We start from the raw sequence: 24,554 nt of genomic DNA on the forward strand, positions 1-24,554 counted from the left end.
GGCTTGGACCGGCTTCATCGTCATTGGCCCAACTAGTCAGTTGTACGCCTTCGTCTTCGACGATCATGTTGTGCATGATAATGCATGCGTACATTATTTGGGAAACACATCTGACATCCCACAAACGCGTTGGACCCTTAATTGCCGCCCATCGAGACTGGAGCACACCAAATGCGTGCTCCACGTCCTTGCGCGCCGACTCCTGCCTTTCCGCAAAGTAGGCCTTCCTTTTATCATTTGCGTGCCTGTTCATCTTCACAAAGACAGGCCACCTAGGGTATATCCCATCCGCCAAGTAGTAGCCCATATCATGCCGGTTGCCGTTGGCCACAAATGAGACAACTGGACCGATGCCCTGACACTTCTCGTTGAATAGGGGCGACGAGTTGAGGACGTTGAGGTCGTTGTTCGACCCGACTATCCCAAAATACGCATGTCAGATCCACAGCCGGTAATCAGCTACGGCCTCGAGGATCATCGTGAGATTCTTTGACTTGTAGCCGGTCGTGTAGGCCCCTTCCAGGCAGTCAGACAGTTCTTCCACTCCCAATGCATACAATCTATGCTACCTAAAATCCCAAGGAACCCATGCTGCTCCCCGTGCATCTGCATCAAATGCTGACAATCTTGGGGAGTAGGGCTTCGAAGGTACTGCTCACCGAAAATGTTTATCACGCCCTCACAGAAATACTTCAGACATTCCAGGGCTGTCGACTCACCGATGTGGAGGTACTCATCCCACATGTCTGCCGCGCCTCCGTAGGCCAACAGCCTGATCGCCGCCGTGCACTTTTGAATAGGGATGTGGTCGGGTCTGCCAACCGCATCGTGCCTGAAGCGGAAACACAGATATCGACGCTCCAAAGCGTCAACGATACGCATAAACAACTCCCTGCGCATTCTAAAACGCTGCCTAAACATGTTTGTGGGAAACCGCAGGTTCTCTGAAAAGTAGTCGTCATATAGGCGCTGATGTGCAGCTACGTGATCCCGATCAATCACTGCTCGGCGGTGGACAATCGGTGGAGGGCGAGGTACCGCCTGCTGTTCCACCCTACGCATGTACCGCTCCTTCTCGCGGTTCATGTAGGCCTCCATATCCTCGTTCATCCTCCGTTCGTACTCCTCATCATCCCCACCACTACCACCACTGCTACCACCCGCGTTACTCATCGCTCGATGATGCTCTTGTACAGAAAGTTAGAGAGAGAGAAAACTCGTTAAAACAAGTGGTGCAAATGAAAATGAAACTAAAATCGCGTTTATATAGGTTTAAAAAAAATCGAAATTGGGCGCTGGCCGAATGGCGGCCAGCGCATCAGCCAGCGCCACGCAATCAGCCAGCCTACGCCGCTTTTTTCGCCGATTTGGCGCTGGCCTGCTCCAATGGTTAGGCTAGCTGACCGGCTAGCAACGCGGATCGGCTAGCCGGTTGGCTAGCCGGCATTGGAGATGATGCTCTAAGAGGTTTGGTTAGATATTTTGTTGTCTTGGATTAAATATGTATAAATCTTACTTTTTACATATGTTATATGATTAGTTGATATTTTGTTGTCTTGTATTAAATATTTGGATTATATGATGTGAACCTAATATAGTTATGTATTATTTGATATTGATGGTATAATATGATGTGGATATGTGATTTGTGCTATTGATATGTTTATCTATAGATTTGGAATTATTTGATGGAATATGCGGATAAGTAATTGATACAATGGATATGTTTGACGTATTGCATTGGAATTATTCGAATCATGAGATTAAAGAGGATATGTAACAGTCTTGCCTTGGATCTGATATACAATGGCAATAAACCTACGGGTCATATACAATGATAATGGACCTACGGGTCAAAGAAAATATGCAAGATGGACCTTCATGGAAAGGTCAATACAAAGAGGGGTCTTCGTGGAAAGGTCAAATAAATAAAAGGGACCTACGGGTCGTATACAGTGGAAATCCCGGGCAGATACCAGGCTTGATCCGTCACATAATAATAAAAAGGAATAAAGAGGCATATGCATATGTATATGAAAGTATTTATGATATTTAATGCTTCTAGATATATGTTGGATAGAGAATATGTTCGATATTTGTATGATGTGGAATTACAGGTATAGTACATATACAGTGAGTTGTGGCTCGTATAAAACACAAATATTTTCAGGAGTAAGTAAGTAAAATCAGGCGACCCACTGGTCCACCAAATTCGCTACCACCAAGGAGATAATATAACTATGAAGTTTACAATGATATCTAGTTCTTAACAACACAATGAAAGCACTAGACAATCAACACAACTCCAAAATAGCTGAAATAATAAACATTACAAGAACACAACCATGTTATAAAAATTAAAAACTGAAGATCTTACCGTTCAAATTTGATTTCATTTGGTCATAATGTAGCTTGACTAGTCTTCTACCTCCGGTTAAATATTAAGACGACCGAATAACTTTAGGACCTCCGATCGTAACGAAAATTGAGACTGCATTGTACAAGTAAGTGAGTAACTTGAAGAACACACTTTTCTCTTCTTTTCTTCTACACGTTTTTCTCTAGAACTTTTCAGTTATAGCTAGCTCCTACGATAAAGGTAGGATTTTAATTATTCTCATTTGATCTATTTACGTGTTACATGTCACATTTTCTTTATTGGAAAATTCTCTTTCGCATTAATATATAAAATTATATTTTCTCCCTCTACTTAACACAAATCAACATTTCTAAAAAATTTGCGTTATCACCCAAATATGATATCAACCACACGCCAGATGGAGTATTTAATTTAGGAAGATCTTAAGTGTTTATCCAAGGTTACATGCTTACATAGATATTGATCTGCTGAGTGTCTCTACATTAGCATCATTTAAGCGATTGCTAATGTTGATGTAACATAATCAATTTTCATACTTCATCCATCCATAAAAATAGAGACTATTTCCATTTTAATCCGTCTCATAAAAATAGTCTAGCTATTTCCATTTTCTATAATGTTTTTCTCTCTAATGAGATGAGTCTCATTCTTGATTCTCTACTAACATACACCAATAACTTTTTGTTTCTATATGTTTCCACCTATATAATCTTTTCACATACACCCAGTTCAATCGATGCATCACCAATTCAATTCTTGCACAACTTTCATGCCAACTGAGATTTCATTCTTATGTACAACACAATTAAATTCAAAACACACTTTGAGATTTTTTTTTTCTGCGCAACTTGGAAAACAATTTCTCTTTCATTGCTATTTGTTTAGAAAAAATGAATATCTACTATGATAATGAATATGATTGCAAAATCTCATTTTAGTTGCGGAAAGGAAACATGATTTTTAATATATCTTCAAATGTGTTGTTCCAAAAATTATTTAGCTCACAAAATTTTAGGAATGACTTATAGATCCCCATTAATGCTAAAAAAATTAGTTACACAAACTCATTAATAGTGTGGCAAAATAATTCCAGAAATTATAGGAAGGATTTAGAATTCATTAAACTATGATAAGTCTTTAGAAACAAAGACGAGAGTGGTGCGGCCTTTAAATTTAAATTCATTTACAAGTAAAAAGAAAACGAGGGTTAGAGGGAGGAGATAGATCATGGAGAGCCTTTTGACTCTCTGCCTTTTGTAACTTCCATCACCTTAATAATTTGGTTTTTAGCCCCTTAATGTCATGACCTTTCATGTAGTCTCTATTGGACTATAAATAGGTGCGGTTTGAGAGACGAGAGAGACATTTTAGTTTCTTTCTAGCATTTCAGTTTGCAATTTAGTACTGTTACATTGCTAGGTTCTTTCTCGACGTTAAGTTTGTCGGTGTCTACAAGTTTGATGTGCTTCTACTCGATAGATGGAAAGCCGTCTCGTGTTTGAGGAGGTTTCACAAACCGTGAGCACTAGCCAAGGCATATCCAACCTTCGGAACTACTCAGCGCCCACGTGGCCGCTAAGGGAAGGGATTCTATAGCCGTGCAAAGTTTCTCCTCGCGATGGCCTCATATCCAACCTTCGGAACTCTTGGATCCATTGACGACTCCAAGCGGGAAATCACGGACTTCTTTGCACACGTCGCGCATGAGACGTGAAGTAGGCTATAAACAAATTACTCTTATACGTAGGCTTGTGCTTTATTGAAGAGAATGGGGGGCAATAAAATCTTTTAGCCTCACGTTTGCCACCAAGAGCTAGAGTTTCTGTCCATTCATCAATGTTGCAGTTACTTCTATCGACCCTCCTTTCTCCAAACCAGTGAACCGATTTTTCTAACGCCTCCGTCAGCAAGCTTTCAGCCGCTTCGTCTCCTGCGGGCACCTCAATCCTCTACATGCTTCATATTCTGCAAATTCCGGTAACTCGCCCATCATCTCTGGCGTAGCGTCCATCTTCTTCTTCCTCCAGTGGTGTCATTGAATTCAATGTGCAAGACTCTTCCTATTCTTATTTATTGTCATAGTAGCATTTTCAACAGATTGGAAACGTGTAAATAAACGGTCTAATTGAGTTTGAAGGTCAATTTGCATTTTCTGCACATTGAAGAGTATTCTTAAACGTCCAACTATGCTAGTTAGTATTATTTTATATTATTATTTATTAGTATAACTCATAATGGCAGTTTTTGTGATTTTCTCCAAAACTCTCCTTTCATATATGTGATTTTCTCCAAAACTCTCCTTTTTCATATATGTATTGAAGATTGAAGATTTGCCTTTTCAGGAGCTATATTATATGATCATCTTGACTCACTTTCTTCTGATGTCGAACTAGAAGTTCCACCAACCTGTTCATGTCCGACATTCTTTTCGAACCACTCTTCAGAACTCCTGTTAAGATGCCTTGAATCATTGCTTAATTGATCAAGCTGAGGGGTTGTAACCTGAGTTGATCAGTTGTTAGGTTGCCATTGAATCATTGCTGAGTTGATCAAGTCGAAGGGTCGAGCTGATCAAGCTGAGAATGATATGTTTCTGTTATTGGGCTTAATTGTTGTATCAAGCCCAGTTTGTCTTTTGTACCTATTTATATAGAAGTAGGGCACAAGAATTTGTAAGAGCAGCGCAGCCTTTTGGAATCAATACCTTTGTATCTGTATTCGCAGTCATAATACAATTTGTTCTCCGTTCTTGCACGTGGACCACGTAAATTCTGTGTCTCCTTACGTTCTTTTGTTTGTCGATTACACTATTATCCGATCTGTCATAACAACTCCCAACCACACCCAAAATATTTTAACATCATCACGACATCCGACATCCTTGGACGTCTATCTGGGTTGTATCTTGTGCAGAGAACAGCTATTTTCATCAGCAGCTTCACCACTGCCTCCATCTCATCATCACCACCTTCATCGTCAGCCATTGATTCCCATCTTCTCTCCTCATAATTCTTTTTTACCTGATAACAGATGTATGATGGAAATAAGGAATTACAAACTGGAAATTCTTAGTATTCATAGAATAAACTTTAAAGGTAAGTAGGTCTCTCACCCAATCAACATACATCATGTCCTTCTCATCGGCTACATGAATAAGATCAATAATTCTCCGTTCTGTGACGAGCTCAAGAAGAAACGATCCATAACTGAAAACATCACTTTTATCTGAACACTTACCACTGGCAATGTACTCGGGAGCTATATGACCAATTGTTCCTGTCACACTTGTGGTAATATGAGTAACGTTGTGGTCCATGATCTTGGCTGATTTGAAGTCAGCAACAACTGGTTCGAATTTGTCATCTAACATTATATTTGCAGCTTTGACATCGCAATGAATGATTTTCTTTTCACATTTATCATGCAAATGAGCTAGACCCCTTGCAGTGCCAATTGCTATGTTTTTTCTCTGTTTCCAAGTGAGAGGAGGCCGTGATTCATATCTCCCTGCCCACATAGTAAATTCGAAGACTTGTGCTCATACAACATGCAAATTTGAAACAATAATTAAACACTCATCTGCTCTCTGCAAAATTTCTTATCATGTTATGTTAGTAGGCCTAATGTTATGATAAGAGGAAACATGAATGAGCTGTGCCTGTGCTGTGTGAGAGAGAATGAATTCGGTCAAGCTTACCCGTTAACCATGAATCAACACTTCCATTGACCATCAAAGGGAAAACAAGCAGTTGTACTTCTGGCATCCGGCAAAATCCAATCACATGAATTAGATTTGGAATAGGCAAACAAATCCGTCCAATCTCTAGTTCTCTTTCAAAACAATATTCTAGACTTTGAGAATTGTATCTTTTAACTGCAACAGGATAGCCGTCTAACCAGCCTTTGTAGATCACATTAAAACTATCCTCACTGATAATTTTGTTGCTAAAACCCTCTGTTGCAGCATGTAGTTTATCCAGAGAAATATTCTGGGCATCTTGACCTTCCAAAATGTCTCCTTTGAAATCTTCCTTTGACCACTCTATGTCCCCCTTTGCCCAGCGGTATGCAACATCTAACCTCCTCACAACTTCCAGCATCGTCGGACGTCCTTCTGGATCATCTTGGGTGCAGATCAGAGCTATTTGCAACAAGTCCTCAACTTCTTCATCTAAGAACTTACCTTGAAGTTCTGCATCAACTATCACTTTCCATTCTCTCTCCTTGTAAATATGGTTAACCTGATGTCAGATTATATATACTTGAGTAACCATATAACAAAAAATTGAACCAAGTAACAGGGTATTTGAAAAATGCCTCGTGACAGTTTATATTTGTGAAATTTCCAATTCAAATGAAAATATTGCCTAGACTCATCAACACAGGATTAATGTACAATCATCAAAATATCACTTATCACAACAGAATTTAAGTTTCAACTTTCAAGCTATTTTGATGATATGCAATTCCGTGCGTGTGCATCCTCTGAGAGTATTGGTACAACTAGAGCAAGACTTACCCAATCTAGTAACAACATGTCATTATCATAGGCAAACCGAGCAAGATCGAACGCACTCTTCGCAGTGATGAGCTCGAGAAGAAAGACTCCATAACCAAAAACATCACTTTTCACAGAACACTTACCAGTAGCAAGATACTCAGGAGCTATATGGCCAATTGTTCCTTTAACTGGAGTGACAATATCATCACCACAGCAATCCACATATTCACCCAAGGATAAGTTAGCAAGAACTGCTTCAAAGTACTCATCCAACAATATGTTTGAAGCTTTAACATCACAATGAATGATTTCCCTGGGGCATATATGATGCAGGTAAGCTAGACCCTTTGCAGCTCCAAGTGCTATTTTCATCCTTGTTAGCCAGTCCAGAGGAGGAAGTGAATCTTTTCTTTCTGGAGTCAGTAGGTTTATTATAAATATAATGTATGCAAAACAAAATTCCTAATCAGTTACAATTACAAACATACACTTTACAATATAACAAACAAAACTAAATCTACACTTTACAATATAACATAACTTGCCTTGATTACCATTTATGGTTACTTTCCTACCACATGACAAAAAAAAGATGTATAAAAGAAGCTACAAACCTATTCCAGCAGTCTTTAAGACGGTGAATATGAATGGTTGATTGAGATTACCTCTTAACCAGAATGCTACACTTCCATTATCCATGTACGGATAAACGAGCAGCTTTTCTTTTTGTGTAATACAAGATCCACGAGCACGAATTACATTCCAATGTGTAGCAACGCTTATCATTTCCATATCTATCTCAGCTGCTTGTGGTGGCACGCGTTCAACTTCTGCAAGAGTGCCATCTGCTAGTCGACCTTTATAAACTTTCCCACGTCCACCACGTACAAGGATATTTTTGTCGCTAAAACTGTCTGTTGCAACCAGTAGCTCACGCTGGGAATAGATTCTGAGTCCAGATTGATCATCTTCATCATCTGTTGAAGAAAAATAAGTTACTCTGGTCATATAAATGCATGAAATATGTATACGAAGTTTATTTCAAGCCATATTGCAACTAATAAGGACTGCTAACCAAACCTTGGGCCACATCATAGAACTTGGGTTTCCTCCTCCAAAGCCAAGCAGGAATTAGCTTCCTTGTATTAGTTCCAGAAACATTTCTCCTAGCTGCAATTCCATACCGTTTAACTGAGAACTAAACTTCAATTGAAACATAAAGAGTAGAGTTTTTAGGGTTTATCACATTCCACAAAGCACAAAGGTTGTAAATTGTAATTGGATCTTCCCCAATTATACCACGACAACATAATAGCCTCACAAAACCAAACATTCTAATGAATTAATAATCGAGACGAACCTTCAAGGCTAGTAAGCGGAGGTTGAGGCGGCGGTTGAGGCGGCGGTGGGACAAGTATACGCTTGAACAAATCACTCGGAATTCTGAAATATTCTCAAATTTGAGTAGAAACGTCGGTGATGGTGTAATTTACACAGAATATTGAGATGAGCAGAGCAGGAAATACCTGAGACTTTCTCCACTTGAATAAGAGGTTCTCGGAGTATCGGATGCAATGGTGGAGAAGGAGTTTTGGTGACAGAGCTGCCATATCTCCTCTCTCTTAACCACCGCATTCACCAGCTTCTCCCAATTATCTCTCGACGACGACACCATCTCTCTTCACACTCGAACTATACATGTAAAACAGGGGGAAATGCAATTGAACATCAAATCTTCTGGTGATTGATGAAAATGAAATACCTCTTTCTCCTTCAATTATTAGACTAGATGGAAACTAGCCTGAAAGTGACAGCGTCACTCGTCAACGACTATGCTCACCAGTCACCACCGCCAATGCATAGTTTTTAACTTTTAACGATGAAGAGGAAAAAAAAGTTGATTAAAATTCGAAAGAGAGTAGATATAATCATCTAATAATATTAATAATTAGTGAGAATTTTTTATGGATACCACGAAATAAAAAGAGAGAGATTATGTTTTATGAACACGTAAAAAGAGACACTTTATTACTCATTTTTATTTTTTTCATTTTTACTGTATTTACATTTTCTATTTTACATTCCTAATTTACGCAATTTATCTATTTCCTTGAGATTGTCAATTTGACATTAAAACACTTATGAGATAGTGTTCCTTGTCAAGATGGAAAAAATAATTAAGGGAATCAATTCTCTACAATCAATGATTGACTTAATATTTTGTATAGAATAGAATTATTTGCTTTCCATATGAAATACATGTCATGTACAGTGTATATTCATCCCTATTTAAAGGGATCCATATTCTATTGAAAAATCAACCGATTCAATACAATTCTTGTTCTTCTCTCTAATCTCTTCTCTAATATGTCGACTGTACTAGTCAACATGGTACCAGAGAAGAGTTTTCAGAGTTTTTGGGACTCATATTAGATATCATCACTGTCCTGTACTCGTATAGTATCCGTTCTTGAACCTTTTTTTCTGTTTTTCCTGTCCAAAACAAAACGACCATGTCAGAAGAAGATAACAAAGAAATCGAAACCATAAACACATCTGCAGCTGATGAGTTTGCCCGGCAGTTTGCCAATTTTATACGCAACAGTTTTGCGCAGAACCAAGCACCAAAAAACCCTCCAGAAACAACCCCAACACACCGAATAGGTACGCAGCCACTTCTTATCGGATTCAAGTTGAATGGTGATAACTACCCACAATGGTCTGTACTTATGGAGACATCAATCAGTGGTAGGGGAATGGTATCTCACTTGACTGGAGTGCCGCCTTCCCCGCCACGAACTGATCCATCATTCCAACAGTGGCAACAAGCCGACCATTGTGTTTTCACATGGTTGGTCCAGAACCTCGAACCCAGATTGGTCAATCGGGTTTTACAACAGCCGACGGCCGTATTTTAAAACAGGGGGAAATGCAATTGAACATCAAATCTTCTGGTGATTGAAGAAAATGAGTTACCTCTTTCTCCTTCCATTATTATTGGACTAGATGGAAAAACGCGCCTGACAGTCGTCAACGAATATGCAAACCACCACCAATGCATAGTTTTTAACTTTTATCGAGAAAGGGAAAAAAGGTTATTAAAATATGAAAAAGAATACATATAATAATTTTGATAATTCGTTAGAAATTTTCTAATTTTGGATGAGATTATTTTTTTTGAATACTATGAAATAAAAAGATTGAGATTAAATTTCATGGACACAAGAAAAATTCTCACTTTATTACTCATTTTTTATTTTTTCCATTTTTATTGTATTTACATTTCTTTTTCACTTTTCTTCTTTACGCAATTTATCTAATCCGTATTTCTTTATGGCCGAGACTATCAATTTGACATTAAAACTCTTATCCTTCACTAATGAGATAGGGTTCCTAAGAAAAAACCATCTGATTGGAATATCAATTTGATAATTTTTCAGTTCTACTCTTAAATCCCAAATTTTGTTTGTTAGTTTAATCCTATAGTTAAATCCATAGCTTGTCTATTTTTAAAGTCATCTCTAATTATTTACACTAAATTCAAACCTATCTTGGGTATATGTTTACGACTAAAATAATATTACTATAATTATTTACGTCAAACTCAAATCCAAAAGAATATTTCATACTCACCTATTTATATTACATTTTCAATTGACCTACGTACTCATTTCAATCACACATTAATCCCACAACACTTTATCAAAAATTTAAATTATATTAAATTAGATAAATAAATAAATTTTTTATTAATATATTTATGTAGAATTTACTTTATATTCAAAAAAATTTACTAACTTAGAAATTAAAATACACTTTACATGCTATAATAAAACTAAAAGATAAAAGGAAACATAGTTAAAATCATCACAACTATTAAAAACATATCACAATAAGCATATAAAATAGCAAAATTTCAAGACTTGAAATTTGGGTATTGTTCTCACAAATGATCAACTAGCGCATTTGACTCAAGGATCATCGTGGGATTCTTTCCCTTGTAGCCGGTCGTGTAGGCCCCCTTCCAGGCAGTCGGACAGTTCTTCCACTCTCAATGCATACAATCTATGTTGCCTAACATCCCGGGGAACCCATGCTGCTCCCCGTGCATCTGCATCAGATCCTGACAATCTTGGGGGTAGGGTTTCGAAGGTACTGATCACGAAAAATTGCAATCACACCCTGACAGAAATACATCAGACATTCCAGGGCTGTCGACTCACCGATGTGGAGGTACTCATCCCACATGTCTGCCGCGCCTCCGTAGGCCAACTGCCTAATTGCCACCGTGCATTTTTGAATAGGGGTGTGGCCGGGTCTGACAGCCGCATCGTGCCTGAAGCGGAAACACATATATCGCTGCTCCAAAGCGTCAACGATACGCATAAATAGCTCCCTGCGCATTCTAAAACTCCACCTGAACAGGTTGGCCCCAAACCGCGGGTTCTCTGAGAAGTAGTCGTCATATAACCGCTGATGTGCAGCTACGTGATCCCGATCAATCACTATTCGGCGGTGGATAACGGGTCGAGGTCGAGGTACCGCCGGCTGCAAGGCCCTTTGCATGTACCGCTCTATCTTGTGGTCCATGTAGGCCTCCAATGCCTCGTTTATTCGCCGTTCGTACTCCTCAGCATCCCACCACTACTACCACTACTACTACCCGCGTTACTCATTTCGCGTTGTTGCTCTTGTACAGAAATTTAGATAGAGAGAAAACTCGTTAAAACAAGTGGTGCAAATGAAAATGACGTGAAAATCGCGAATATATAGTGTTTCAAAAATTTTAAAAATAATAATAAAAAATTGCGCTGGCCGATCGCTCGCCGATCGCCAGCCTGCAATGGCGGCCAGCGTCTTCAAATCAGCGTGCGCTCGCCTAATGGCTAGCCGATTCGGCGCTCGCTGGTTGTAGTAGTTCGGCTAGCCGGTGGGCTAGCCGCTATTTGAGATGCTCTGATAGTGTCAATGATTGAATGCGGCCTTTTATACTTCATCGTCCATACAAAAATAATCTCATTTTATTATTATTTTATAATGTCCACCAAAAATAGTCTTTACTTTACTTATATTTTCTCCATGACATTAGAATGACATGAATGTAACGTGTGAAATGAAATAAATTATTAACTTCAAATTTTTGTATTCACTATAAATTATTGTCAACAATTGCGAATTTGCATTTCAATTTTCCCCAAATTCAAATTTATGGGACACTTCAAAAAATAATCAAAATTAATAGAATTTTGTTTAATTATAAAATAGACTAAATTTGACCAGATTTTTTCTTTTTTTCTTTTTTTCTTTTTTCTTTTTTTCTTTTTGCCCTAAATAAAATACCTTTGACGACCTGATTTATAATGTGGATAGGATTTGGTGGGATGGATTTATTTCTGGATCGTGGAGGAGGATTTGTCTGGCTTCTTTACATTCTTTTCTACTTTTCTGAGTTGAAAATTTGCGGCCCAACCCAATACATTAGTTTTGTAGCACAAATTTACAGATAGGGTTGATTGATAAATGAAAATTATGCCCATAGGCCGAAGGTCGAAAAAGAAGCAGAAATGGTCAGATTTTGTCTAATCAAAATATAAAACCTACTTTGGCTACATTTTCTTATGCTCTGATGAGCCTACGTTATAATCCAATATAAAGAACTTATTGATCTTAAGTTTGCAATCATATGTTAGTTAGGGAGGTATGTAATTTTGAGCAGACTTATGGTAAACACTTGCTTGTTGTGTTGATGTGAGTGCATACACATTACATCCATACATTTGAGAGTGAGAGAAACAATAGAAAATCCACATTACATACTTGTGAGAGCATGGCAACAAAGTAATTTACGAGATAGTAACTCGAAGTGATGTTTAATCGTCCATGCTTGTTGTTGTGCCATTAAAACATCAATCTTACTGTATTTGTTTATTTCTTGGAGCAGTTATGACAATCCAATCTACGTGCACCAGTGTTTTAAAAACCGCACCGGCCGGTTCGACTGGTTGGATCGCGAATCGGTAAGTAGTTCGGTCTGGTTTGCTCATATAAACCACCACTATATTGAGCCGCCTTAAACCAGTGCAATCGGCCGGAAACCAGTTTTCACAAAAAAAGCTTGAAACTTTGTTGTCAAGGAGGCTTGACCCAAGACTTCTTGTCGAATTAGTAACACCTTTACCACTCCACCAAAATACTTTGATTGATATAACATAAACATTAACTAAATTTATATATTAAACGTGATAAATTTTTATTTACACTAACTTATAATCCAAATTTAATAAATAATTATTAATTACATTATACTATATAACTATATTTATCATTCACTAAATTATATTATTATTTATATATAATCAATTATACATAAGGTTTAATATTTTTATATATTATTAATTGCATTTTGTTACTATATGTTATATTATTGCTTCAAATAAAACATTTTGAAAAAAAAAATGAAATTTATTTGTTTTTATCATAAAATATCAACAAATTTTAGTATATTTAAAATATACTTTATTATGAAAAATATTAGTATAAATTTAATATTCATTATATTTTACTGTTCTTTGTATAATATATTTATATATAAGTATACATAATGTTTAATGTGTGATAAATTTTTAATTACATTTATCATTCATTATTTAATGGGATATTGGCATCTAATATCACGGAATTTTTAAAAAGTTGGGTTTTTCCCACGAACTTTAAAATTGACAAATAATATCACGAACTTTACCCCTTGTTTGTTTTTTCCCACGAATGAAAAAATTCTTCAAATAAACGGATTTTTTTCGTAATTTCTCAACAACAATTTTGAGAGCTTCAAGTTTTTCAATCTTTGAAGATAGTTTTTTTTTAAGCACACCCTCCAAAATTGTTCTTCAATCTATTAAAATAACATGAATTTTTTCATCGTGGAAAAAAACAAACAAGGGGTAAAGTTTGTGATATTATTTGTCAATTTTAAAGTTCGTGGGAAAAACCCAACTTTTTGAAAGTTTCATGATATTAGATGCCAATATCCCTTATTTAATACTCCCTTCGTTCCATAGTATTAGAGTCATTTTGCCATTGTGGTACGTTCCATATTAAAATAGAGTCATTTCCCTTTTTAGTAAAAGTCAACACATTTTTCCACACCTACTTTACTCTCTCTTACCTTTTTTTCTCTCTCTTCATCTCTCTACCTTTTTTATTTTCCACTTTATTCTCCTTTAACTTAACTCACCTAACACAATTTTTCTTAATCTCTATGCCGAAAAGAAACGCCTCTTTTACTATGGAACGGATGGAGTATATATTTTATATTTAATTATATATGTTTATAATAATATTCCGGTTCGACCATTGAACCGGTTGAACCATTGAACCAGTTGCTTCACCGGTCCGGGTTTTAAAACATTGATATGTGCACGAGTTTATTTTCTTTATATTCTTCTTCTTATTAAGGACAAGCAAGAAATTAAGTTTTGGGAAATTGATAAACTCATAGTACTTTGCATAGTTTTTAGGGGTTAGATTTAGAATGGTTAATTTGGTTTTAGGATTAGTTTTCTATGTTTTTGTCTAATCATCTATCAATTGATTATTTTGATGAGTTTGTTGAGTTTTAAAGAAAAAGATGACTAAAATCATGATTTTTAATCGTCTCTAAAGGATTCTGACCTCTTCTTCTTCGAAAGAGCTTTATGTGGGTATCTTGCACACTTCATCAAATTTATGTATATAACGTTATGCCCATTTTACAAAGACTGCGCAATTCATCCTAAAACTTCCACTCGGCCCGAGTTGAAGTCATCCATTTTCCACTCGGTCGGAGTGGATTTGACACCAAACTCCACTCAGCTCTAGTGGAACTCATTTCACCTTTGCAATTTACAAAAGCCTCACTCAGACCGAGTGAGTTTCATCCGTGGTTCCACCAAAACCGACTAAGAGCAACCGTTACAAATTTCTTTTCCTTTTTAGTTGGGGTAGGAATTGTGGCAGACTTTAAGCCCCCATTCACACTCATTTTCAACCTAGAGCGTGAAGAAGAGAAAAAGATGGCCAATCATCGATCCGAGCTCAAAGACGAACTTCCATTCTGGTCAAATCATCTAGGGAGTAGTATCTAGTATAGTTATTTCAATATTTTCATTGTTTTCAACCATGTCTTCCATTTGAATCTTTGAACACTTTGAGTAGCAAAACCCTTATTGTGGGATTCTTGGTGACGTTGCCATTTTTTTAGTTTAACTTAGTCTTTTTTAATGTCAACGTCTTGCTCTTGCTATTTGTTTGTTCTTGGACTTTAACAATTCAATTTATTAGTTGCCTCTTGAATTATTGTAGACTTAGCTAAATTAATCGAAAACGAAATAGCAAAGTTAGTACTCCCTCCGTCCTTAAAGAATACGCATTTTGGGTTCGACACGGGTTTTAATGCGAAATTGATAAAGTAAGAGAGTGGTAAAGAAAAAAATAATTAAAGTATTATTAGTAGAGAATGAGTCTCATCTCATTAGAGGGAAATAGTTTCCAAAATTACAAAGTTCATATTTTTGTGGAACAGAGTAAAAAGGAAAGAGTGCATATTCTTGTGAGACGGAGGGAGTAATAAAAAAGGATAACACATTAATTAGTAGAATTTGAAAGAACTGAGATTTTGTGTGAGCGTTTTTATCCTAAGTTCTTAGTGAGTTAGACACTAGATATTAGAGGGGTACATTGATGCTAGAAGTTTAATAAATGGATTAGGTACTTTGACATAAGGCTTAATGTAATCATAATCCTCTTACCAATGCTAGAGACATAAACTGACATAGAGATCAAATAGGATAACAACATATAGTCATTGCATGGAATCAAGAATTCTACATTTCATATCAATACGCCTCATATCAATTTATCTTGTTTTTAATCATTTTTTCTTGATTTAATCTTGTTAGATTTAATCCAAAAACCAAAACCTTTAATCTTGTTAGATTTAATCCAAAAACCAAAACCTTTAATCTTGTTAGATTTAATCCAAAAACCAAAACCTCTAAATAATAATTGAGATAGTTTCTTAGTACTTTTGAGTTGACACACTAGTCTTCGTGGATACTACTTGCCATACTACAATAACTCAATACATTTGTGAGTTACGCCTTGTTTTAAAATAAGCCTTGGTCAGCTATTACGAACGAGGTCCGATCCAACTATCATGGAACTACAGTTATGCCCCGACCAGCTACACCACTGATTCTGATGGCATCAACAACCCCAATATCGTAGCGACAGACTGAGTCGTCTCCTTTCGAACCACCCTATAGTATTTGATGAATATACTGTTTCTATTTCATTTAAATTAATCCAAGATTTGCCTTTTCGGGAGCTATATATATTGTATGATCATCTTGACTCACTTTCTTCTGATGCCAACCTAGAAGTGCCACCATCCTCTTCTTATCCGGCCTTCTTTTCAAACCACTCTTCAGAACTCTCAACCACACCCAAAATATTTTAACATCATCACGACATATGACATCGTTGGACGTCTGTCTGGGTCGTATCTTGTGCAGAGAACAACTATTTTCACCAGCTGCTTCACCACTGCCTCCATCTCATAATCACCACCTTCATCGTCAGCCATTGATTCCCATCTTCTCTCCTCATAATTCCTTTTTACCTGATATTAGATGTATGATAGAAATAAGGAATTAGAAACTCGAAATTCTTAGTATTCATAGCATAAACTTAAAAGGCAAGTAGATCTTACCCAATCAACAGACATCCTGTCATTCTCATCGGCTACGTGAATAAGATCAATAATTCTCCTTCCTGTGATGAGCTCAAGAAGAAATGCTCCATAAATGAAAACATCAGTTTTATCTGAACACTTACCACTGGCAAGGTACTCGGGGGCTATATGACCAATTGTTCCTGTCACGGTAGTAGTAATACGAGTCTCGTTGTGGTTCATGAATTTGGCAGATTTGAAGTCAGCAACAACTGCTTCAAAGTTGTCATCTAACAATATATTTGCAGCTTTGACATCACAGTGAATGATTTTCTTTTCACATTTTTCATGCAAATGAGCTAGACCCCTTGCAGCACCAAGTGCTTTATTTCTTCTCTGTTGCCAAGTAAGAGGAGGCCGCGATTCATGTCTCCCTGCCCATAGAGTAAATTCGAAGACTTATGCTCATGCAATTTGAAACAATAATTAACCAATAAACACCCATCTGCTCTCTGCAAAATATCTCATCATGTTATGTTAATAGGTCTAATGTTATGATAAGAGGAAACATTAATGAGCTGCTCTGTGTGAGAGAGAATATGTGTTAAGCAATATGTATCAATACACATATCTAGAATAGAAACTGTACATATGTCAGTCAAGCTTACCCGTTAACCATGAATCGACACTTCCATTGACCATCAACTGGAAAACAAGCAGTTGTACTTCTGGCATCTGGCAAAATCCAATCACATGAACCAGATTCGGCATTGGTTGCAAATAAATTCGTCCAATCTCTAGTTCTTTTTCAAAGTAATATTCTAGACTTTGAGAATTGTATCTTTTAACTGCAACAGCATAGCCATCTAACCAGCCTTTGTAGATCACATTAAAACTATCATCACTGATAATTTTGTTACTAAAATCCTCTGTTGCAGCATGTAGTCTACCCAGAGAAAATTTCTGGACATCTCGACCTTCCAAAATGTCTTCTTTGAAATCTTCCATGGAACACTTTGCCTCCTCCTTTGCTATTTGATATGCAGCTTCTAACCTCCTCACAACGTCCAACATAGTCGGACGTCCTTCTGGATCAACTCGTGTACAGATTAGAGCTATTAGCAACAACTCCTCCACCTCTTCATCTATGAACTTACCTTGAAGTTCTGCATCAACTATCACTTTCCATTCTCTCTTCTTGTAAATATGTTTTACCTGATGTCAGATTATAAATCCCTGAGTAACCGTATAATAATAATTGAACCAAGTAACAGAGTACTTGAAAAATGCCTCATAAGAGTTTATATTTGTGAAATTTCTAATTCAAATGAAAATATTGCCTAGACTAATCAACACAGGATTAATGTACAATCATCAAAATATCACTTATTACAACAGTACTTAAGTTTCAAACTATTTAAATGATTTTAAATTCCTTATGTCTGCATTTTTGTGAGAGTAATGGCACAGCTACAGTAAGACTCACCCAATCTAGTAAGATCACGTCATTATCATTGGCAAGCCGAGCAAGATTGTAAGATTTTTGCGCTGTGATGAGCTTGAGAAGAAAGACTCCATAACCAAAAACATCAATTTTCACCGGAACACTTTCTAGCAGCGAGATACTCAGGAGCTATATGACCAAGTGTTCCTTTAAACGGAGTGACAATATCATTACCACAGCAATCCACAAATTCACCCAAGGATAAGTCAGCAACAACTGCTTCAAAGTTATCATCCAACAATATGTTTGAAGCTTTAACATCACAATGAATGATTTTCCTGGGGCATTCATGATGCAGGTAAGCTAGACCCTTTGCTGCTCCAAGTGCTATCTTCATCCTTGTGAGCCAGTCAAGAGGAGGCAGTGAATCCTTTCTTTCTGGAGTCAGTAGGTTTAGTATAAACATAACAAAATTCCCAATCAGTTACAAAATATAATAAACACAAACACTTTACAATATAACAAACAAAACTAAATTTACAAAAGGTGTATAAAAGAAGCTATAAATCTATTCCAACAGCCGACAAACTTTCCTTGATTACTATTTATGGTTACTTTCCCTCTATATGGCATAAAAAGGTGTATAAAAGAAGCTATAAATCTATTCCAACAGCCGACAAGACGGCAAACCCGAGTTCTTAAGGAAACATAACATTGTTATCGAACAAAAGTAGACCAGCGAATGAAAATGAATGGTTGATTGAGATTACCTCTTAACCAGAACGCCACACTACCATTAACCACGTACGGATAAACAAGTAGCTTTTCTTTTGGAGTAATACAAAATCCACGAGCACGAATTACATTGCAATGTGTAGCAATGCTTATTATTTCCATATCTATCTCAGTTTCTTGTTGTCGCACCCGTTTAACTTCTACTAGAGAGCCATCTGCTAGTTGACCTTTATAAACTTTCCCACGTCCACCACGAACAAGGATATTCTAAAACTGTCTATTGCATCAAGTAGCTCACGCAGTGAAAATCTTTGGAGTCCAAAATGATCCTCTTCATAACAGTTGAAGACAAATAAGTTACTCTGCTTATATAAATACATGCAATATGTGTACAAAGTTTATTTCAAGCCATATTGCAACACTGCTAACCTTGGGACCGATCATAGTCCTTGGGTTTCCTCCTCCAAAGCCAAGCAGGAAATAGCTTCCTTGTACTAGGTCCCCTAGCTGCAATTCCATACCATCTACCTAAGAACTAAATTTCAATCTAAACATAAGGAGCAGAGTTTTTAGAGTTAGGTTTAGGTTTAGGATATTGTAATTTGATTTTCCCCAATTTTACCACGACAACATAATATTGATAGCCATCACAAAACTAAACATTCTAATCGCGCCAACGAACTAATAATCGAGACGAACCTTCAAGCGGAGGTTGAGGCGGCCGTGATGCAAGTATACGCTTGAACAAATCACTCGGAATTCTGAAATATTCTCAAATTTCCTTTTATTAGAAACGTCGGTGATGGTGTAATTTACACTGAAACGGAGATGAGCAGAGGAGGAGATACCTGAGAAAGTCTCCACTGGAATAAGAGGTTCTCGGAGTGTCGGATGCAATGGTGGAGATGGAGTCCTGGTGGCAAAGCTGCCATATCTCATCTCTCTTAATCACTGCCTTCACCAGCCTCTCCCAGTTATCTCTCGACGACGACATCATCTCTCTTCAGAATCGAACTATACAGCTTAAACAAGGGGAAAATGCACTTGAACATCATATCTTCTGGTGATAAATGAAAATGAGTCAACTCTGTCTCCTAGTATTAGAGCATCCGCAATGGTGTTTAGGCCGGCCATAGGCCAGCAATAGGCTAGCCATTCTCTCTCCTGCCACGTCAGCAACACTAAAAAATCCACCTGCCACATCAGATTTAGGCCAGCCATAGGCCAGTCACAATAAAAATAATTCAAAATATACTACATTTACGGAATTAAAATTACGATTAAAATACGGAATTAAATTTACGAGACATATACAGGAAAATTCATTAATTTTATTTAAATAAAAAAAAGTACATTAACTAAAAATCATAAAAATAACATAATAAAAAAAAATCCGGGCTTCTACACACGAACCACCTTGAATCTGTTATAGTTTGTCGCTAGCCGAACGGGGGTCTCGCTGTTTTAGGTCTTAATTTTGTATTGGGCTAGTTGTTATTGTCCATCGCTAGATGTTGCTCTTGTACAGAAATTTAGAGATAGAGAAAATCGCGTTTATATAGTTTTTCAAAAATTTTAAAAAAGAATTAAATTTTTTTTTTAAAAAGAATTAAAAAAATTAAAAAAAAGAATTAAAAAAAAAAAACAAAATTCGGCGCTGGCCGATCGGGCCGCCACAATGGCGGCCAGCGCATCGGCTAGCGCATCGGCCAGCCCACGCCGATCGACTCGCCGATTTCGCGCTGGCCGACTCCAATGGTTCGGCTAGCCGATCGGCGAGCGCGACGAATCGGCTAGCTGGTCGCTAGCCGACCATTGCGGATGCTCTTAGACTAGGTGGAAACGCGCCTGACAGTTACTTTGCTAACCCCATCAATGCTTAGTTTTAACTTATAAAAAAAGTGATTAAAATAGGAAAGAAAATACATATAATAATTTTAATAATTTATGAAATTTTTCTAATTTTGGATGAGATTATTTTTTATGAATACCATGAAATGAAAAGATGAGATTAAATTTGATGGACACAGAAAAATACTCACTTTATTACTCATTTTTTTATTTTTCCATTTTTATTGTATTTATATTTTCTTTTTCACTTTTCTTCTTTACGTCATTTATTTACTCTATATTTATTTTTGGACGAGACTATCAATTTGAAATTAAAACTCTTATCATTACTAGTGAGATAGGATTCCTAAGGAAAAACCACCTATTAGAATATCAATTTGACAATTTTGTGGATATGCGTCTTTAAAAATAGAAAGAGACTTCAAAATACCTTCAACTCACTATTAGTTCTACTCTTAAATTCCAAATTTTGTATAGTGTTGTTAGTTTAATCCTATAGTTTGGGAGGAGTGGTCTACTTCTTTGGTCATCTCTATCCGTTTATACTAAATTCAAACCTAATTTAGGTGCTCCATATATTTACAATCAAAATAATTTTACTCCAATTATTTACGTCAAACTCAAATCCAAAAAAATATTCCAAACTGCTCTTTTTACATTTTCAATTAGCCTACATACTCATTTCAATTACACATTAATCCCACAACACTTTACAATAATTTAAATTAAATTAAATTAGATAAATTAATAATTTTTGTATTAATATATTTATGTATTGAATATATTTTATATTAAAAAAAAATTACTAACTTGAAATTAAAATGCACTTTACATGCTATAATAAAACCAAAACATAAGTCGAAACGTATTTAAAATTATCACAACTATTAAAAACTATCACAATAATCATATAAAATAGCAAAAGTTCAAGACTTCGAAATTTGTGTATTGTTCTCACTTATCACAAAATGATCAACTAGCGCATTTTAAAGTTTCGGATGAGAATTTTTATTTCTTATAGCGTCATATTGACTCAAATATTCTTGAAATAATAATGGACTAATTTGCAATATCTCATAATTTTGGCAATAACACCATATTTGATGTTGTTCCATAGATAAACCTATAAATTAGTTTGAGTTTGGTCTATAGTTGGAGATGATTTTTACACCAAAAACGAATTTTAATGCATGATTGGAAATGGTCTAATCACGTCAAATAAATAAACCATTCAACTTTGTTAGAATATGCTAGGATTAATATTCTAGCATCTAAATGTAGACGAATCAACAAGATAATAACAAGAAATGATAAAAGGAAATAACAACAAGATTGTATGTGGAAAACTCTCTTCTATATGAAGAGATAAAAATTACGCGACCCACTGGTCTACCAAATCCATTACCACCAAGAAGATAATATAACTATGAAGTTTACAATGATATCTAGTTCTTAACAACATAATGAAAGCACTAGACAATCAACACAACTCCAAAATAGTTGAAATAAACATTTCAAGAACACAACAACCATGTTAAGAAATTAATAACCGAAGATCTAACCATTCAAATTTGGATTCATTTGGTCATAATGTAGCTAGACTAGTCTTCTACCTCCAGTTAAAATGTTAAGACGACTGAATAACTTTAGGACATCCGATCGTAACGAAAATCGAGACTGCATTGTATAAGTAAGTGAATAACTTGAAGAACACACTTTTCTTTTCTTTCCTTCTACACGGTTTTCTCTATCACTTTTCAGTTATAGCCGAGCTCCAACGATAAAGGTAGGATTTTATATATTCTCATTTGTCCTATTTACGTGTTACGTGTTACATGTCACATTTTCTTTATTGGAAAATTCTCTTTCACATTAATATACTTCCTCCGTCCCACAGAAATAGACCATATTTCCTTTTGCATTCGTCTCATACAAATAATTCATATCTATTTATAGCAACCTCTTTCTCCTTCTCTTTTACTTTATTATTTATAGACCCCACTATCTACTACACAATTTCAACTACTTTTCCTCCTTCTCTCATACTTTACCAATTATGCATTAAAACTCGTTTGACGTGTCCATACTGATAAACATGGGATTTGCATGTTTTTAAGGCCTAGATTTGGCTCGTTTTATATGTCAATCTTGCAAATTATGTTCTTAAATTGCATATATTATATATTTTGGTATTTTGATGTGTTTGTTGATAAATGATGGAAATAGATACAAAAAATGTACAAAAGTGTCAAAGTTCAGCAGCCTCTGTTCGAGCCCATCTGCCAACGAGTTTGAAGTCCAATCAGTGCTTAATACATATCATTCTCTTCATCTTTGAAAAAGCTTCACGTGGGTACCTTGAACATCTAAATCGGAGTTCTGTGGAGAAAGTTATGGCCATTTTACGAACGTTGCGCAATGCAGTCAAAATTAGGCGGAAATTAGGCGGCCCATCTGTACACCTTCTTCCGTCTCAGAGCCTCCAACTCTCCCCCTCTCTATATTTCTTCCATCCCATACTCCACACTTAAATTCTTCCATCTTCCATGGGAGCGGAGCTCTGCAGATCCAGGCAAGAGAAGACAGAAGACTACATCATTCAACCTTGGGTTTTGTTTTGTTTTTCTTCATGTCTAGTACTTTTTGTTGTTTTACTTGTCTATGAGTATTAAACATCTTTTGTAGAATTTTTGGTAAACATGCTATGATTATAAGTTTTTTATTCAATCGTTTTTCCTTGTTAGCTCTTGCAGTTATTTCGATTTCTCTTGTGCTTATACATTTGTTTGATTGGCCATCTTATGAATGCATGTGTTTACTACAAGAACTGAGAAGTGAGTAGTTTAATTTGAAAGAGGAGAAATTGACGTCTTTGCCAATAAAATCGGGAGATTTGAGCCTTTGAATGAAGCAAATTTATCTTAGGAGCTTTTAGGAGTTGTCTTAGTTCTAGGAAGGACACTTCGGTTTTAGGTAGCAATCTACAAATTGTATGCTTCGAGAGATGATATAATTTTACATCTGTGATAGCTTAGTAACTCTAAAGACCGTAATTCAAGGAAGTCCTTTGGATATTAGCTTTTGATTGTGGTTCCTAAAATTCTGCATTCCTTAGCCTGTTTTGTATTATATTTGTTTTTATATTTTCTGTTATTAGTTTATATATTTCTGTATAGTTTAATTAATCAAACCAAAAATTTAGCCTGTTTTGTATTATATTTGTTTTTATATTTTCTGTTATTAGTTTATTTATTTCTGTCTAGTTTAATTAATCAAACCAAAAATCCGTGTCTCCAAATAGTATATGACGCTTAGTATATGATAGATAGTTGCAATCTTATTCCCTGTGTTCGATATCCCGGTACTGTCCTTTAGCTATACTAGATCTATCTTGTATACTTGCAAGTATTTTTAGTGCTAATAAATAGTGCATCACATACCAAATGACCTATTTTTATGGAACAGAAAGAGTATAAAATTATATTTTTTTCTCCCTCTCAACATTTCTAAAAATTTGCATCATGACCCAAGTATGATATCAACACATGCCAGATGGAGCATTTTATTTAAGATCTCAAGTGTTTATCCAAGGTTACATAGAAGATTGATCTGCTGAGTATCTCTACATTAGCATTATTTAAGTGATTGCTAATGTTGTTGTGACATAATCAATTTTCATACTTCATCCATTGATAAAACTAGAGACTGTTTCCATTTTGATCTATCTCATAAAAATTGTCTAGCTATTTTTATTTTTGGTAATATTTTTCTTTCAAATGAGACGAGTCACGTTCTTGATTCTCCACTTACATACTCAAAATTACTTTTATTTCTATTATTATCTCTCTCCAACTATATAATCTTTTCACAGACACTCAGTTCAATCGATGCATCACCAATTCAATTCTTGCACAACTTTCATGCCAACTGAGAT

The 24,554-nt window shown here is 36.0% G+C and overlaps 1 protein-coding gene and 1 pseudogene across 2 annotated transcripts; both read right to left on the minus strand.

Moving 5' to 3' along the window:
* Positions 1 to 5,049: 5,049 nt before the first annotated feature.
* LOC125221178 (receptor like protein kinase S.2-like) lies at positions 5,050 to 8,742 on the minus strand. The gene is made up of 8 exons (XM_048123302.2): positions 8,408 to 8,742; positions 8,242 to 8,324; positions 7,962 to 8,051; positions 7,547 to 7,858; positions 6,900 to 7,294; positions 6,078 to 6,621; positions 5,493 to 5,887; positions 5,050 to 5,400 (listed from the first exon to the last, which is right to left on the minus strand). The coding sequence occupies exons 1-8, from the start codon at positions 8,554 to 8,556 to the stop codon at positions 5,203 to 5,205; spliced, it is 2,166 nt and encodes a 721-aa protein (XP_047979259.2). The 5' UTR covers positions 8,557 to 8,742; the 3' UTR covers positions 5,050 to 5,202.
* Positions 8,743 to 15,890: 7,148 nt separating this feature from the next.
* LOC125221179 (uncharacterized) lies at positions 15,891 to 19,837 on the minus strand (annotated as a pseudogene). Its single transcript, XR_016134467.1, has 8 exons — positions 19,618 to 19,837; positions 19,469 to 19,530; positions 19,199 to 19,276; positions 18,805 to 19,100; positions 18,077 to 18,472; positions 17,259 to 17,805; positions 16,630 to 17,024; positions 15,891 to 16,539 (listed from the first exon to the last, which is right to left on the minus strand). The product of XR_016134467.1 is annotated as an uncharacterized LOC125221179 (transcript).
* Between the last annotated feature and the right edge of the window lie 4,717 nt (positions 19,838 to 24,554).

The sequence above is a fragment of the Salvia hispanica genome, chromosome 1 (assembly GCF_029641045.1).
Source record: "Salvia hispanica isolate PSC_SH4W2 chromosome 1, Shi_PSC_v1, whole genome shotgun sequence".
NCBI lineage: Eukaryota > Viridiplantae > Streptophyta > Magnoliopsida > Lamiales > Lamiaceae > Salvia > Salvia hispanica.